Source organism: Rhynchophorus ferrugineus, unplaced genomic scaffold (genome assembly GCF_030347505.1).
Source record: "Rhynchophorus ferrugineus isolate W39M unplaced genomic scaffold, kcgeb_rfMv2 rfM9, whole genome shotgun sequence".
NCBI lineage: Eukaryota > Metazoa > Arthropoda > Insecta > Coleoptera > Curculionidae > Rhynchophorus > Rhynchophorus ferrugineus.
The window spans coordinates 16561507-16580904 of record NW_027472588.1 but is presented as its reverse complement, the minus strand read 5'-3'; the positions used below and the strand labels follow the sequence as shown (position 1 = coordinate 16580904).

The window sequence follows — 19398 nt, the reverse complement described above, 5'->3', positions numbered from 1 at the left end:
AAATATAATATAGTCTATAATAAAAATATATGAAAAATATATAAATCAATAATATAAATATATAATAGAAGAAGAGTCATCAGTTGTCAATATTTTGTTATATTTTTCAGGCATTTCTCAAGCCATATGGCTCTGAATTTTTAACTATACCATTAAAAATGCTAGAACCCACAACATCTGTATTATTAGCGAACATCAAATCGGAACCGCATGTCCGTTTTTAAAAAAGTTTGGTAATCACATCTTGACTTGAACCAATAGGAATTCTTTTGAGGAGAATTTTAAGTTATTCTTTCACTCTGTCTGAAGTTGAAGGGCTCAAAATATAGCTATAACATTGACAACTTGATGTTTTAGTCACTTTAAACTATCTTCACCAGCTGCTGTATACTCAGCTAACAATGAAACAAAAACAACAGCAAGAAATAAAACAAAACCTTACTTATTTCGCTATAAAGAGCTACAAATAGAAAATATTTTTTCTTCATTGTTTTGAATATAATAAAATTATTGCACTAAAACATGGTAACTAAAAAAATGACTGTTTATTATAATATTTTAGCATATGTTGTTTGAAATGTAGTACTACTAGATTAAATTTAGGATGATCTAGAAATGTCCTTTTGTTGCTGTGTATTGAGTTTGTTTGTTCAAACCCTCGATAGTATTTCTTGGAAGGAATATGCAGGAATTTTAAACCTTGTCTAATTCTACTTTAAATAATACATCTGGTAGTCTTTCCAAGAGTCTAGATTATGCAAAGATTGTAAAGCGAAATAATGAAATTATTAAGATAAAGAATTATAACCCAAAAAGTTCTAGTGGTAGCTACAAAGGTTAGGAGGTTATTGATAAAATAACATATATACCACATATAAAGCAATATATTGCATTTTGTTGCATGTTGGTAAGACTGTTTCCGTGCAAATAATGCGACTAAATAATGCAAATAACGAGTATCTACCGCTCAGTTTACTTACCAAGTCCTGTATATAATATTTCAGTATATTATACGCTTTATTCTGCGATAGTAAAAATAGGCCATTGGTGAAATGTGGTGAATTGGCAATCGATAGGTTTATCCTTTCAAGGATGATATTAATCAAGGTACATATATAGTAAAACATCATCGGCGAAGAGAAAAAAGAGGCGAACCTCGAAGTTGACTGATAGACACTACGAACATTAAAAAAGATGATGGACATTGCCAAGCATAGGGTAGATTCCATTATGATTCGAACAGCAATATTGCAATATTCAGATGGTCATCTCATTCACACTAGCCCGATTACTACTAATAAATATCTCGATAAACTCAACGATGGAGTTCCTACTGTGACCGTTACCATACTTCAAGATGATAAATGCGCGCATATACAAAACTTAAATAGTTCAGTCTTAGTTTATGGAGCATAAAAATATCATCAAGCGTCATTCCTGATCAGCACAATAGTCAGACAATAATCAATAAGCAGTTTTAAGGCAATGAGATTCAGACATTCTATGAATCTATTCCGTAAAGAATTGCAGCTGTTTGAAAGGCAAATTGTGACTCAACATCTTATTCATATTATTTCCATCAGCTGTATATATCAGACGTGGATGTATTAGCTTCTATACCATTCGACGCAGTCCTGACAACATAATATGTTGGAAAACAATGAGAACATATTCAACGTTCAGAAAATATTTCGAAATAACTCTCCGGAACTCCGGACTAGTTAAATTGATTAAAAATCAATTTAAATTTCATTTTTCTCACATCTCAAACTAAGTTTCGGCATACTATGACATGTTAATTTCAAAAATCGGTAATGTGTTTTAAATTGTATATTCCGAACGGTTATTTAGTTACCAAAGTTGTATTGTTTTAAAAATGGAGTTTCGAGTTTCGAAAATTCCGATATTCGAGTTCTGACATAAAATATGTTCGTAAAATATTTTAAAACTCAACAAAACATTTCAGAGAACGATATTAATTGAGAAAAAAATTATTTATTATAAAAATAAAACGGAATTACTCTACTGATTAATTGGTTAGTAACAACGCTGGCATATTACGTTTCAAAGTACTTCTTAAGACCATAATACTATCTATATTATTCCAATTAAAGCCAATCATAATATGTAAATACTTTTTAAGTTTTCTACAATATAGAAACAACTTTCTTATATTTATACTTATATTCTCTTATATTCAACTTATCTTATATTTAAAAAAGTTTTGTTATTACTATGTTACAAGTTTTCTATCTTTACATGTAGCGATATATTTTATTGAAAATACGAAGTATTAATGCAAAAAATAAATGTTAAACTAACATAAATATTAAATTCGATAGTTCTGGCATTTTTCTACAGAGGCAATTATCAAATGCTCAAAAATGTGTTGCAAATGTAAAAGAACAGAGAATGGCTACTACACGAAATAACTGAAAATCACATTTAGAATAATTCCAATATATTTAAAACTCAGCTTCATTGCATGGAAGCCATCTACATCGACACCGAACTGGTAATGAACATTTACATTCAATATAAATTTGACAATGTAGCTTTTGAACCCATTTTAGGTTTAAACTCTACGTAATATTTTTACAGATTTTCTCCTGTCATGCTATGTGCTTCTGTAAAAAATATTGTTTTATATGAACACAAATGCTCTATATAAATTCTTGTAAATATACCAGACAAAAACACTAAGATTTATTTTTTCTACACGTGCACCTGATACACAACACTTGTGAGATTGAAGATGCATCATAATCAACTAATACTGATTATAATTTAGTCAGAAAGCATAGAAAAATATGGAACGTACAGTCTCTCGCCAATCTAAAAACAAACGACTGAAAATAGTAATTACTATTTCGACCGTTTTTCTATTCGTGATAACAGACGAAGATGTAAAAATGCCTTCTCTCTTCTAAAAAGTAATAATGACATAATATAATAAAAGTAATTGCTTTATATCTATTCTACTCCAATATGTGCTTACGATTTTTGTTCAAACGTATTATAAATGAGACGGAGATTTGATGAGACAACAGTTTCGTTTTGAATGATGTAAAATAATTTTTATGTTTTATATATCTGACTTGACTGTTAAGAAGAAGTGAGTATAGACCACTAAATATTTGTAGCGTATTTTCTCGACCAATATTTATCAACCATTTAACCATTGTACCATTTCTAAACAAAATGATAATTTTATTTTCACTAATTTGATCACTAGTCTGGACTACCTTAAGCTTATTATTTGTTGAAACTTCAATGAAAGAAGATTTAACATTGAAAAGGCTTCAACAAACATTGTTGTTCTTTTTAACCTTGTAGATTAATAAATAATTTAAAAAAAAAGAGTTCCAAAATGCTAATATATTAGAGTACAATATATTGTTATTTACAACATATTACAAACAAAAACACAAAAGCATATATATTACATATAAATCTATGTAAGTATAAATTTGGTACATTATTTTGAAGGTCGCGGCTAGGACAACGAATATGTATATGTTTATAATGTTTTTTTGGTAACACTGCTGTCTTTCCATTAAATGTACCTCACTATACTACACGACACAACATCAAATGGTTTGATTCTTTTGAGTATGTATCCTGTTCTAGTGTTATCCAACAGTTGTACTTCGATAATCACATAAGAAGGGAGTCTATTCTCTTAACTTCTTACGGCTCTTTTGATTTCCAGAGTGGTACTCCGTATCTGAAGATTTCGGTGTAAGTAGTCAGTCCAGTATTATCTCGGTAAACCTGTAGTACTTTTCAGGATTTTGTTCTGGAAAATTTGTATTGTATTTATGTTAGTGTAGGAATGTTCGACTGGTCGGTAGGAAGGTTGCTGTCGATGCGACTGTTTGTCCGAACACGTAATGAGTGTATATTTTGTAGAAGGAGTTCGCACGGTAACTGAAAATACTCGTTGAATAAAACTTGTTTATTTCGATGTTAAATGATACATATAGTCGACAGAAGAATTGACAGGATATTAGGTTAAGTAAAGGAAGTACGGAAGCGGTATGGAATTGGTACTGTTACGAGCGGCCGCTATATTACTCTCCTCCTAGTGAAGCTGCCGTGGGACATACGTCATTCTTCTTGGGGCGATCCAATTTGTTTAAGGGTACCTATAAATCTGGTGCCTAACGTATCCCGTTTTGTGGTGTAAGGATGTTCATGCGTTGATGTCATGCATAATGGGCTTCTGTGGTCTTCGTCCTTCACGTTAGTCTCTTGGGATAACGTTGACCATGTGATGTTGATGAATTCCTCGTGCTATCCTTCCATGCACGCGTCGAGCGCCTGTTGAGTTGGTCCGTTGGTTCTACTGTAAATGGTCGTGGCGGTCGCTACATTAGTTTTCACAGAACATCTCCACAATTGAATTCCGTTTGTCCATATAGGTTTGAAAACTTGCTTGTATAATATCAATTTATTATGTACTGATTATTGTAATATTCTTCCAATTAACCAATATATTTTCCTATATTTTAACTAGAATTCCTTCATTTTCTTTTTGTCCCTTCCTGCAAAGTTTTGCATCAAGATTCAATCTAAGATACTTAGCGTTGTCGCTGTATGGAATAAGACAATTTTTTTTTGGCGCTTGTGTGATCTTATTATAAGTGATTATCTTATTATATTGCCTGTTGTAATTTTCGTGTGGTTTCTTGGCCATTGCCTCCGACAGCAAGAATAGCAGTATCATCACTAAACGCCATTATGATATTTTCCATTTGTGGTATATCATATGTGTAGAGTAACATATGTACAGAATTGGCCCCAATATACTTCCTTGTGGTACATCTGCTTCAGCTTCTTTTATTCTAAAGTAGACTTTCTCTGGCATGACTCTAAATATTCTAGCTGTAATGTAAGATCTCAATAGCTCAGTATGTTGTTTCAATAACATTTTCTGTAACCTATAAACAAGGCCATACCTATCAAAGACTTGTGCTACATCTAAATATACAGCTGAAAATAACAGGTCAATCGAAAAGTCCCCGGTCTGACACATAGATTGCGCTGCTGGAATTAAATGCATACGTTCTTTAGTCAAGCCTAACCCTCAAAAGATGCGTGTACAAATTTGACAGAATTTGTCAGCACTCCAAATATATCAACTGAACGTGTACATCATATAAATCACGAATATTTACGTATGAGAAAGCTTTGTGCAAAGTGGATGCCGCGCGAGCTCACTTTTGACCAAAAACGAGTTGATGATTTGGAGAAGTGTTTGAAGATGAACAAGCCTAATAAATCCGAGTTTTTGCATCGATATGTGGCAACGAATGAGAAAAGGCTCCATCATTTCACTCCGAAGTCCAATCCAGAGTCATCTGAGTGGACTGCACACGATGAACCCGCTCCAAAGCGTGGAAAAATGCAACAGTCGGCTGGCAAGGTTATGGCGTCAGTATTTTAGGATGTGATTATGGATTACATAACGTTATTGGGCTGTTTTAAGTTCGAACTCGCCGAAAAACGGCCGCATTCGAAGAAAAAGGAAGTGCTGCTTCACAAACACAATGCACCTTGTCACAAGTCGAATCGTTTCCTCACTTCGAATTGCTTCCTCATCCACCGTATTCTCCAGATCTGGTCCCAGCGACTATTTCCTGTTCTCAGATCTCAAAAGAATGCTCGCTGAGAAGAAATTTTCGTCGAATGAAGAGGTGGTCGCCGAAACTGAGGCCTATTTTGAAGCTAAGGACAAATCGAACTACAAAAGTGGTATCGAAAAGTTATATAATTAGTGTGTTACCGTTGAGTGGAATTATGTTGAATAAAGAAAACTAATTTTGCCAAAAAATATGTTTTACGACGGTAGGCCGGGGACTTTGACCTGTTACATTTTTACCTTCATAGGCTTTCTCAATTAAGTCTCTTGCACCTGGTTTCAATAAAATTCCATGCACCTAGCTAATCATCGAATATATGTTAACAAGCCCAAACTGAAGTGTAGGTATTTTTTTTCTCTATAATAGGTTTTATCCTTTTGAAAAGGAATTTTTCAAATACCTTAGATATTACTCTAAGCAATGAGATAGGTCCGTAGGATTTTAGTTCATTCGGTGATTTTCCAAGTTTGGAGATCATGTTAATTTCAGCCATCTCGCCTGGAAAATGTTTTGATCGAAATGCTGCATCAAGTTAGTGAATTTTTTAATTCTCATTTTTGATAATAAACACACATAATTGATCATATTAAAAACCATCGAAGCAACAAAATCTTAAACAAAACCCATGACATTTCGCTGTAATACTCACTTCATTACTATATTTTTTCATTAATCTTATTAACAATTAATCCGTAAATATAATAGTATTAACCCATTTTTTTGGCCATTCCTCCTGAAGTGGACGCTCCAAATTAAGGTCGTACAGCGTACAAGAAAATTCTTTAACAAATGACTCTCGTAATGAACATAAACCAAACTGAAAGAAAGTTTTTGCGAGCCTCCGGGTATATTTTACCGGACCCAGATCGTTGGTCTTAATATTCGCACCCCGCTTTTTTTTAGCACGGTCGCATTTTCAGTAACGATCTTTTCCGAGTTTACGTGCCCGACCTTTTTTCCTGTTTAAAAGCCCTTCTATAATTCGAAGTGGCTCTCCGAAATCATCGGAACATAAACTTTCATTTGGAAACCCCTTATAAATAGCAGAGAATTAATTCTTCCGTGGCGTTTTTATCGAATTGAATTAGGACGAGATTTTCTTTTTTTAGTAGAGAAGCATAAAATAAAGACACATAGAAGGCGATCTCCCATATGTAAAGTTGTAACCACGTGTTGCGCGTCATAATCACCAGAGGTCGCGCTTAAAAAAGTTTTAATAATTTTTATTTAAATATTAGTTAACGATATCTAATCTGACAATTATTGTGCTTAACTTATAATTATATTAACTTACTTACTTAACTTACTTACTTAACTTACTTACTTAACTTACTTACTTAACTTACTTACTTAACTTACTTACTTAACTTACTTACTTAACTTACTTACTTAACTTACTTACTTAACTTACTTACTTAACTTACTTACTTAACTTACTTACTTAACTTACTTACTTAACTTACTTACTTAACTTACTTACTTAACTTACTTACTTAACTTACTTACTTAACTTACTTACTTAACTTACTTACTTAACTTACTTACTTAACTTACTTACTTAACTTACTTACTTAACTTACTTACTTAACTTACTTACTTAACTTACTTACTTAACTTAGTTATTAAGATAACACCTTTTTCATTAACGTAATAATATAATTTTGACTATAATTTTACATATACACTTAAAATGACTTTTAAATATACCTATTTTTTTAATATAATATTATACATAATGCATGATATAATTCAACACTAAAGAAGCAAATTTACATGTTTACATATATGATTATATTTGAATATATAGATTATATGATAATAAATTGCCCTTTCAAATCCTATTAACTTTCCTCATATATCAAGACAAAAACGGCTAATTACTATTTTTCATATTGCAACGTCCCATTGATGATTATTCAGAGAATTAACTATATTTTAAAATACTGGCATTTGATGTTATAAAATATGATGAACTATTTTAGATAAACTAGGTATTTTGGCAATTAATGAAAAATCAAGATATAGTATAATTCACTAGTAAATTAAAGTAGATTTCTGGCTCCACATAATCACTACATAGTATAAAACAAAGTCGCCTTTTCTGTCCCTATATCCCTATCTGCGCTTAAATCTTTAAAACTACGCAACAGATTTTGATTTTTTTTTTCAATAGATAGAGTAATTCAAGAGGAAGGTTTATATGTATAATACATGCATAATATACTAAGGCAACATTGCTAATTTTAGAGGTTTCTAACGTGATGTCGTAAATTAACCTATTTATTTAGGCTTATTTAGCAATTAGCAAAAACGCTGCCTAACCCTACGAGTTAGATCAAATTAATGTACTACCGTATTGTACACCATAAAAAGGTCTACAAAAAAGTCCAGGATGGTATATGTTTATCTTTTAGGGATAACCCACATTAACCATTTTTATTGTTTACTTTTTACGTGAGAAAATGGCTTATTTACGAAACTATTTTAAGCAATACGGCATTAATCCTTATCGAATTAAGTACCTTAAATACAGTGTGCAATTAATATAGATCAATATGGTTCCTTACAGCATGTAAATTAAACAAATATTTTCGGAGATATTACAAATTTAAAATTTGCGTTTAAAAATGTGTAATTTAATAAAAATTGTATGAATTTAGATATTCCAAAGATAGCAGGAAATCTTCATAGTAAGTATAGGGGAAGAGGAATTGTTTTACTCCAAATTTAATGCGTGCAGGCCAAGGGCAGTAATGAATGAACCAAAAATACTGGATCGATTTTAATCATGTGTTCATTGAGTGACATAGGCATATATATTTTATGCCCGTGCAAAGTCGGAGCGGACCGCTATGTTTTTATATACAACGTTCATATTTTTTCAGTAGTGTATTTAATTTAGTATCAGCATTGCACCCGTGCGAAGCTGGGGCGGGTCGCTAGTATAATATATATGAAACAATAGCAAAACAACAAAATGATATGTAGCAATTCATACTCGGGATATTATGATTATATATACACCAAGTGTTTGGTTTTTTTAGTGTTGTACTGCCTGGTATATATTTGTATGAAGTTAAAGACACAGATTGATTTTTTTCAAAAGAATCTGTGGAGAAGGACATGTTATAATTTTCACATTTCACATTTTACACAAACCTCTCAATTTATATTGGAGACTGAACAAATTTTGCTAATTACAGTGTTGAACTTGTAACCATAATTTCCTTTTCGATAGGTTAAAGTAAATGGATCTGTGAATATACCTGTCTTATGTATCTTAACATAATTGTTGCTAAATATCATAATGAAAGATTTACCCTTTAAATTACAATTAGCCATTTCCATGTATACACAGTTTAGTCTATCAGATATAATCACCTAACATGACAACAAATGTCTTCTGCATGTTATTCTATATATACAAAGGTATGCGATATTAAAAGATTGAATATCTCTCGAAAAGTCGCATCATAAAGGAGGAGGGATATATGAGTTTTAGAGCGGCTATATTTGTACTTTTTAAATTAATTTATTGTCGACATAAGCTTGCAAGACAAATAAATAAAAATATCAATTATTAATATAAATCGCTCAAAACTATTGATAATGCCAAATTTATATTCATAATTCACTAGTATAGGAGAGCTGTGATAGAAGTATCAATAATCAATCATGAAACATATGGCACATGGCATACACATGATATAACTAGATCTGTTAGCCGCAAAACACTATACTAAATTAGGTTCAAAAGAAATTATTGAATTAACATTTTATAAAGAATGTACCAAATCCGAACATACTGCGGATTTTTAATTTTTTTTTTATATTTTAAAGTCTCCTCTTATCAACTATGGGTTTATCTGGACTGGACCTACAGTTTAACGTGGGCTCCGAACCACGGTCCTCAGCATTAAAGCCTACCGACTGAAATCATCCCAGAAGACATCTGGTCTTACCCAGCCTGGTTGGGCGTGACTGGGATCATTTTCCTTCTCGGATTTTACACTCTTGCCTAGGACATTCACAAATTTTAAACAATCACAAATATAAATTTACGACCATGCCCCAGCAGGATTCGAACCCGCGGCTATAGCAACAGTAGGAGGACTATCCCATCACCACTGCACCACCAAGCCTTTACCACTGCACCACCAAGCCGGCGAATTTTTAAATTTAAATAATATATATACAACAATACGAACATATTTTGCAATCAAAATTGAACGACTATTACTTATTATATGATTACTGGACATCTATAGATTTTAGAATAAATTTTAGAATAAGAATAATTAATTAAGATAATATTTTATACAGGAGACAGCTTAATGAAGTGATTTTCTACATGCCATGTATATATAAAATAGACATAAGAAATACTTAGCCAGAAGGCGAGATTGTGGAATCACAAAGAGTGAAGAAAAAAGAAAAAAAACTTATTATATAAATCAGTAGTTTTAATAATAATTGGATGATTATTATTTGGTTGTTACAACCATTCTTCAGCTTTGCATCATTATATATCATTTTCACACAGCTATTAACTTTTTCATCAGAAATTCAATTGATAGCTCAAACGATATTTTACAAATTAAATTTAAAAAAATTACATAATAAATATATTGTAACCAAAGTGATTTTGTAGAAGACTAAATAAAGTTAATGTTCATTAGTTAACAATGTCAGTTAATTAAAAATTAGGCAAAGCGCAATTTATTAGCTACTAATATATTGAATTGAATCCTCATTTCGTTAAAATGATGAAAGTCAACTCAATCAAAATTAAATTAAACTGACTCTACAATGCAATTAAAAAACTTAATTAAAACATGCTTTTCATAGAAAGAAATGTTATCCTTCCTGTATTCAAACCATTCACAATGACCTGTATACTTTCTAAATACCCCACTCCTTTTATCCAGTACCCTCCTTTCTCGGGAGCAACCCCGGGGGTGGAAATTATAAAGTATCCCGTGGAAATGGTAATTGCGTAGATCCTAAAATACCGTTCATACCGTATATAAATTGAGGCGGCTGTATGCCGTTGACCCCAAGGGAGATCTCTAATCTCTCAGTAGCGATCAACAATCCCGGCCCCGAGAACGGATCCCACCGTACAGTGCCTGCATATTTAGGGAGAATTAAGTACGAGCTGATATAATTAATCAATTAGAGAAAGCCACATCATCGTTGTTAAATATAATATCATTCGGAACAACACAGAGCGGTTAAATCTACGAAAGACCGTGGTTATCTTGGAAATTATCCCAAATATAATATAACGATATCCATATTAAATGTTTAAGAATGTACAGCTTATTAATGTTAAAATATACTAGTGATAAAAAGTTAATCGTGTTCCTATCATAATAAACTCAAGCAAATAACTTAAAAATGATATGTTTATATTACGGAAAGTTGTTTTGACAATATTTTCAATAGAAGATCAAATATATGTGATATATAACATGAATTACAGTAACCACTGAACTACTACATTACTGAACAGTGTAACAAAAGTATCATAAGTAAGGTCATTTTCAGAGCTGCAGCTACTTTAAAGTATCAAATAAAAGTAACATAGTAAGCTAAGGGTTATTAAACAACTAAATAAAATTTGAACATTATTAAATGTACCCTAATAATTAATAAAAAATGAAAATTATTTATACGACATATTATTTGTCGGGGCCGATGTTTGACCTTGAATTGTGCTTTAAGTAGCAGTAGAAAAAGGGTTGAATGTATAAAAAAATATTTGAAACAAAAGTTATAGAGAATTTTATTTCCTGTAACATTCGTAATAAATGCAAATAGCTTTAATCCCCTAGGAAGCGAGACATTTGCAAAAAATCTTAACACGCGGGCACGAGATTTTGATTCTGAAGTTTGAGACAGCTTTTAGAATGTCAAAATGGAGGTTGATACGGACTTACAGCTTATTACCTCTCATTTCGAGGTTGGCCCTCTTTTTTAGCTTATACTAATGACTTACATGCTTATATGACTGGACTAGATAGTTGGTATGATGTCTACTTCACGCATTGGTTCACTATTTTAAACATTCTTTACTAAGGCTCACCAGAGTTGGCGCAGTTGCTCTAGCCTCGGTCAACCAGCTATTTTAGATCTCTTTCTGTAATTTTGATCAATGACTTTTTCGATACTATTCGCTGAATCTTCCATCCAATGGATCAATTTCATTATGAAGTTTGTGATAAATTCATTCACTTTTTATTCGACAGACCTTTCCAAGTCATTGTAAACTGCCTCTGGATTTTTTTCCTCATTTCTCTTTAATCAATATCCTCACTACTAATACGATGTCGGAAACAAACATGTAGATTTTGCCATAAGCATTGCCTTTGAAAGATTTAAGCTCGTAAATATCAGATTGAAACATTGTCCAAATATTGGAGTAATACATAATGAAATTTGCTCTCTTCCACACAGATTATTTTTATATCACAAAAAATATAAGATAACAATTAATGTCTTATACAATATAATTGAAATATTGGATATATGAGATAAAATCAGCATTTGGTGTACTAAAGATTGAATTTTCTATATCCGTTATAGGTCTTTTACTATAATCTCAAAATCTATACTATTCAATTCCATGTTTTCAACTTCTCCTGTATTCTATTGACTAAATTATTTTAAGAGAATATTTCTATAAATCTCGTTAATCTATTATCAGAGTTGATTGAAATAATGGTTGAAATTGATGAATTGGTTGAAAAAGATGGCAATTAGCTACTGACTTTTATTGTAATATTATTTTATTCTAATATTATTATATTATAATATTATTTTATTATATTGCAGTTTTCGAAGAAAGAATTTTTATTATACTGTAGAGCCCTTCTGGCTATCCATTAACCAAAGTATATCAATAAATTTTGTTTCTCTGTTTCTCGAACAGTTGCATTCTACCGAGGATATGTTGATGCTACAGTTGTGCTAGACCATATGCATCCAGCGATGTTTTAAGGTGTCACAAATAACAATGGTTAAAAAACTTAACGAACCAAAGTTATTTGAGCCGTTTGAGTATTGGAGGACGTCTCTTAGGCATAGTAATGTGTTAGTTAACTAGAGTTAGGTTAAGAAGGCAGTAGCTGGAATATTTGCCACCTACACCGTCATTGTGGCATCAGATTAGACTCAAAATCAAAGGACTGTACTGGTTATCCCTGTTTGACTTAAGATCATATGTGCATTTTTATTCGATAAAAAAATACAATTAAAAAATCTATTAAAATACTTAAATACGTAAATATTATACATTCAAAGAACTAACATGTTTCTTAGCCAAACCAGGATCAAGCTTGTTCTTTATTGTTTACTATGTTAGTTTTACATTTTAATGAGATTGAACACCTCTCTGAACAAAATATAATCGATATAAAACTATAACAGCTATGCAATAATATCAATGGCATTTCCCGGAAACACTAAACCACGGTATATTACATTCACCAATTATACAACTCACTAATTTGAAATGTTTTTGAGAAAACAAAATATCAAAACTTTTAAATTAGTTCCGTGCGATGTCGATCATAATTCGAAATGCAACTTTATTACCCTCGGTATTTTCGAACTTAATAGCAAAATCAACATTTTTCGTTTCAATTAGTAGAATATTTCAAACAGTTTTACGATTGCGGGTCGATTATATGATTGTAAAGAGATTAAATGGAATTACGGATTATATTACGGTAAATACAGTCGTACAAAAGCGAATAAGTGCCTTTAACGTAAAAATTGTACAGAATATATTTACTACGATTCTAACTAAAACCTATTTCGTTAAACAATAATTTCTTTCTACATTTCCCTAATCTTTTTTCATTATTCTCTTAACATTCCTCAATATGTTCATTGAGCAATAAGTTTGATGATATTTATGTTATACAATGGCATATGTAGAAGATCGCTTCATTAAGTGATCTCATTCACAAACTTATAAACTAGTATAATACATAATTTAATTACTATTCTATGTTATTCTAAAAACTATAGTCAATTTAAAACAACGGTGTACCCACGTCACCTGGTACGTTTTGACTTTAACATACCAAAATTCTAATCTAAATAAAATAATGACACACAAATGTTATATATTATAATTTATATTAATATTATAGTATATCTAATGCATATAGTATCAAAGAACTTAAAACTACAATTAAATTTCATACCACAACAATTTATGGGTTAGAGTTGTTTTATTATATTTATATTAAACTTTTTCCACACTAGAATAGGTAGAGTTCTATGCGCGTTCTTTATATAGTGGTGTACCCCGAAGGCCTAATCCACCTAATAACAATTGTATATCCGAGTAATGTATTTTACTTTCATTGGAGAACAAATTTACCTTTTATACTTAGTTCTTGTTTCCATCGATACAATGTTTCCTTGTAAAGTCAGTTTGATTTTACTAAATTTCTCCTTAGTTTGTTATGTTACTACCTATATACATCTTTCTCGATAAAACTACATTTAATCACTGCATTTTCCTCAATATATTTGCCATATCTGCAAAAATGTTAGTAATATTTCGCTCCTCGAATATTTTAAACACACTTCCATGAATATTCTGAACAATAACACACATGCTCAAAAAGCTTTCACACTCTAAAATACAATTTCCTACAATTAAAGTATATTAATTATATAATGATCTTCAGTTGTTCCCCTTTCATCACCCTGTCCTGGTAATTGTCAGCATCGAATCATAAACCAACATTCATAAAGCTTTATTCAATCACTGTCACTTTGAGAGACACTAATCAAGTGAGTAACTAAGCTGTTTGTTTCCAATATATTAAAAATTAGCCTACGACTCTACATTTGTCAATTAATTCTCCAAGTTGTCTGATCGTGCTCATCCAAACTAAAGGTGCTATTTTCAACAATGTCTCTGTCAATACGTACAGAAAGTTCTGGTTTGAATATCCTCCTCGACTTGAATGTATATTGTAATAATTATTTGTAATGCCCCATATCAACTCAATTGGAATAAATGTGCAGTGATAGGGAGGAAGATATAATACTCTGTGGCTATAACGTTCAGCAATATGATCTACCATTTATCTTTTATCAGACTTATTTCTCAAAAAGTAAATTCCATAAAATGCAATTAAATATTTCATTTATAATTAGCGAGTAACAATTTGAAATAGTTCATTCTTTAACATGGTTTCTTCGAAATTTAATTTATGTACTTTTAGCCATTCCTTAATTGCAGCCTTGGTTGATGATCTTGTTGGGATCTTCTCCACCAGGATACTATGATATGGTGAATTGTACATTGTACAAGTACTTTAAAAGCTAATTTTCAAACTACTGCAAAAACAAGTTATGGTTCACCCTTGGACTTAGAGGAAAATACTAATTCTGCACCAGGAACCATTTCTGTTTCCAGCATGAAGAAAAAGAACTATATGTCTGCAATGAATTATTAATAGATGTTACGACTAACAAAACGTAATCGATAGTTATTCCAGCGTTTACCTTTTCCATCAACTTTTGTTGTCTTTAGTAGTGTAACGACGTAAATATAATTATTATTATATTATTATATAGTTATTATTTATTACCATCTTGCCATGAGTAACCCATTCTGAAACATTCATATATCATCCAAATATAGAAATTTGTATAATAATTCTTCATTCACTTTGTTATATGTTCCATTAAACCTCTTCGTGGGTTATATTTACACCACTTAAATCCTATATTACCCAACAGTGTATGAAGGGATATTCATATCCCTCAAAAAGCTGCATATCTTTTGGATTTTTAGGAATACTTTCCAGAATAACAATTTTCTCTGAAATAATTGTTTTAAATTATGTTTCGCTTGAAAAAACTACTTATTTACTATTATTTACGTTTTCATACATTTCGTATATTTAATCTCTGATACAGCTAACATCAAGCTGATCTTATTTCGATACCTATTTAGCAAAAAAAAAGAATGTTTTTTTAGTGAATTTTAGGTTATATTGTTTTTTTATTTTTTGAGATATTTTAGTGACCGTACCCGTAAGTATACTATTTTGAAGAATTTTGCAGACGTTTGATAAACGCAAAACTTTGTCAGTTTTCTCTCCAACAGCATCCTATATCTTTTTAAATAGAATAAAATAAAAGGCAAACTATTATCTGACTGTAAAACTAATTTACAACTTTCGACAGGCTCATATTAATAAGGTGCGTCACTACTTTTTTGAATAGACTATATATGTCTATTAATTAAATCGAATCACTTCACTGACATCGCGCACATGTAATTATTTGGCGAGTGTGTTCGGATACACTGAAACTCTCTTAGAGTACCTTACACTAGCACTTCGAATCACCCGCACTATGGTTTCCAGGAAGGTGTCTCGCTGAATTACTGATGTGTTTTTACTGGAATAATATGGGACGTCATTGATGGCACGTAGCACTTTATTTTAGAATTTCTGAAAGATGCTATGTTGGATTTGCTATTAATACCTCACAGTCTGATAGGATACGTCCATATGAGCCTAACAATTGACTTACACAGCAATATCCAAATGTCCAAAGATAATTTATTTCCCCATATGAGCCAATACATCTGGTTCATTTTAAACCCAAGTTGTTTAGACTTTTTACTTCGTTTGCGCTCGTCTCTTCCAATTTAAGCGTCGATCCAGATGCATTCTCAGATATATAACATTATCTGCTTGAGGGAGTTCATGATAATTAAGATTTATCGGAGAACAATTCCTTCCACGAAGGGTGAACGTCTAATGAATAGATTTTGTCTCATTCGCCTTGATACGCCCTGTTTTCAACTACCAATTACTTTTGTTGAGATAAAGTAATATTGTTGTTGAATTGTTACAAGAAACCATCTGCAAACCGAAAGCTTCAATATTTTGTGCCGTATGAATTGAAGCAGAAGAGACATTGAAAGGCGTTTGGTCATGTTTGAAATACTGCTTTAACGGCAAAATCAAAAATAGTTTTGCATCGTATTATTAGTAGCCCATTACGATAATCTAAAACGAAATAATCATGGGTACCACCTGGTCAAGAATTCACATCAGCGGCACAACCGAATATCCATGGCTCCAAGCTAATGTTCTCTATTTGGTGAGATCAGCTTGGTGTAGTATATTAAACCATCAATGGGTATCGATATTGATGCGATTGAACTTAACACTGCGCGAAAAACGACCGGAATACGAGCAAAGACGGAACAATGTTTTTCTTCAACATAACGACACTCGACCACATGTTGCAAAATCGGTGAGAATATACTTAAAAATAGTAAAATGGAAGTAATACTCCACCCACCTTATTTTCCAAACCTTGCTCCTTTGATTACTACTTCTTCCGACATATGAATCGCGATTTGTCTTAGCAACTTCTTTCGAAGATACCAAAAAATCGACCATTTCGAGGATAACCTCAAAAGAAAAATGTAGGAGCTATCAATAGTCAACAATTAAAATAAAAATACGTATAATAAAAATAGGGATGCAAAATAAATATCGATATATATATATATATATATTGTTATATGTATGTATATAACAATGTGTATATATATGTATATATTGTTATTCTGGAAAGTGTTCATAAAAATCCAAAAGATATGCAGCTTTTTGAGGGATGTAGAACATCCTTTCATACACTGTTGGGTAATATAGGATTTAAGTGGTGTAAAGATATAATGGAACTTCCAGACATTGCTTTTATAATAATACAATATTTAAATACATATAACAAAGTGAATGAACAATTATTATACAAATTTATATATTTAGATGATATATGAATATTTCAGAATGGTGCATTGGGTCACTCATGGCAAGATGGTAATAAATAATAACTACATAATAATATAATAATAATATAATAATATAAAAATAACTATATTTATATCGTTACACTACTAAAGACAACAGAAGTTGATGGAAAAGGTAAACGTTGAAATAACTATCGTTTATGTTTTGTTAGTCGTAACATCTATTAATAATTCATTGCAGACATATAGTTCTTCTTCTTCATGCTGGAAACAGAAATGGTTTTATTCCTGGTGTAGAATGTGTATTTTCCTCTAAGTCCAAGGGTGACTACAATGGAGAAAGGAACCATAACTTGTTTTGCAGTAGTTTGAAAATTAGCTTTTAAAGTAGTTGTACAATGTACAATTCACCATATCATAGTACACTGGTGGAGAAGATCCCAACAAGATCATCAACCAAGGCTGCAATTAAGGAATGACTAAAAGTACATAAAATAAATTTCGAAGAAACCGTGTTAAAGAATGAATTATTTCAAATTGTTACTCGCTAATTATAAATGAAATATTGAATTGCATTTTATGGAATTTATATATATTTATATATATATATATATATATATATATATATATATATATATATATATATATATATATATATATATATATATATATATATATATATATTTAAGGCTTTTCCCTACTTTTAATTTTAATTTTTTGCTAAAAACATGGATATTACAAAAAAACTTGTTGCATCATCCCTTTTTTCAGAATATACCTGTATTTTCCTATTTACTCCAAATAATTATTATAAGTGATCTTCGACGATATTTCTCTTGTAATAATGATTATATTATAATAAAGGAATGATTTCCGTAATTTCAATTTATATTGAAGATTCCCGTCATTGTTGAAATTTCACTGTGTGAGATATTACGAATTTTTATCAAAGCATAACAAAAGTTATCGATTCGGATAAAAAAATGTTCGAATTTAATTTCAGGAGACAATCAGGGCGTCAAGTTCCTGCGGCGTTTCAAGCAGCTTCTCAACCCGGCTCAAGTGTTTGATCTCATCTCGACTGGTCCCCGGCTCGGTTTAAAGCTGTTTCGGCACTTCGATCCGTTCAGGATATTGGTTTGCAGCGGTGACGGTTCCGTCGGCTGGGTATTATCCGAGATCGACAAGCTGGATATGCACGTGAGTAGACCTAATCAGATATTGTATTTCGGGTGGGTTGTTCCGGGTCAACAACCCATCCGATCGGTTGCTTCGGGTGAACGATGTTCCGAACACTAAAATAGTTGATAACAGTTGTAGCGTTGCGGGAAATGTTTTTCTTTCGGCATAGTAAACATGTTTTGTTCGGATTTCAAAGGAGGAAGAAGGTCGATGCTCGCGATGGCTGGATGGAAAAATAAAAGTCTTAAGTATTGTATTCTTATCGCAAATGCAGGAGAATAAATATATTAATATATTTAAATTACTATTAATCAAATATTTTCGAGAAAATGTATTTAATATAAAAATAGCAGACTCGATAGACGTCCTGTTGAAAGGCCATTTTTATATCGTGTAATGTGTAATCTAACTTAACATCTCTTTACATTTTGGTGCAGTGATATCATGACGATGCATTGGTATTTGACCTGGCAACATCATATTGATTTAATTCCAGTTAAAGTTACATGTAAATGTGAACAGATATGGTCGACCGTATATACGCACACAAGCTATGGCGTCTTAAATATAAACTTGCGTATGACCCGGACTACCAATATATGATGCTGGAACAATATATGGGGCATCGATGTTGTCGATATCAGTTGTTCCATCTACGTTATTATTCATTATTTAAGATTTTGTGACTTATTTTTGCTACAAATTTGAATGATACTAAAAAACTGTTATGGTATTATACCTTGAAAATGATCATGAAATTGTCCT

General features: G+C 31.4%; 1 protein-coding gene across 3 annotated transcripts in view; it reads left to right on the top strand.

Annotated features, from left to right (window-relative positions):
- The window catches only part of LOC143202105 (diacylglycerol kinase eta), a 436917-nt gene that overhangs the window by 273931 nt on the left and 143588 nt on the right, over positions 1 to 19398 (top strand). For all 3 annotated transcript variants that reach the window (XM_076413382.1, XM_076413384.1, XM_076413383.1), the window contains one exon: positions 18455 to 18651. In XM_076413382.1, coding sequence (XP_076269497.1) covers positions 18455 to 18651 — 197 coding nt within the window. The remainder of the gene's footprint in view (positions 1 to 18454; positions 18652 to 19398) is intronic.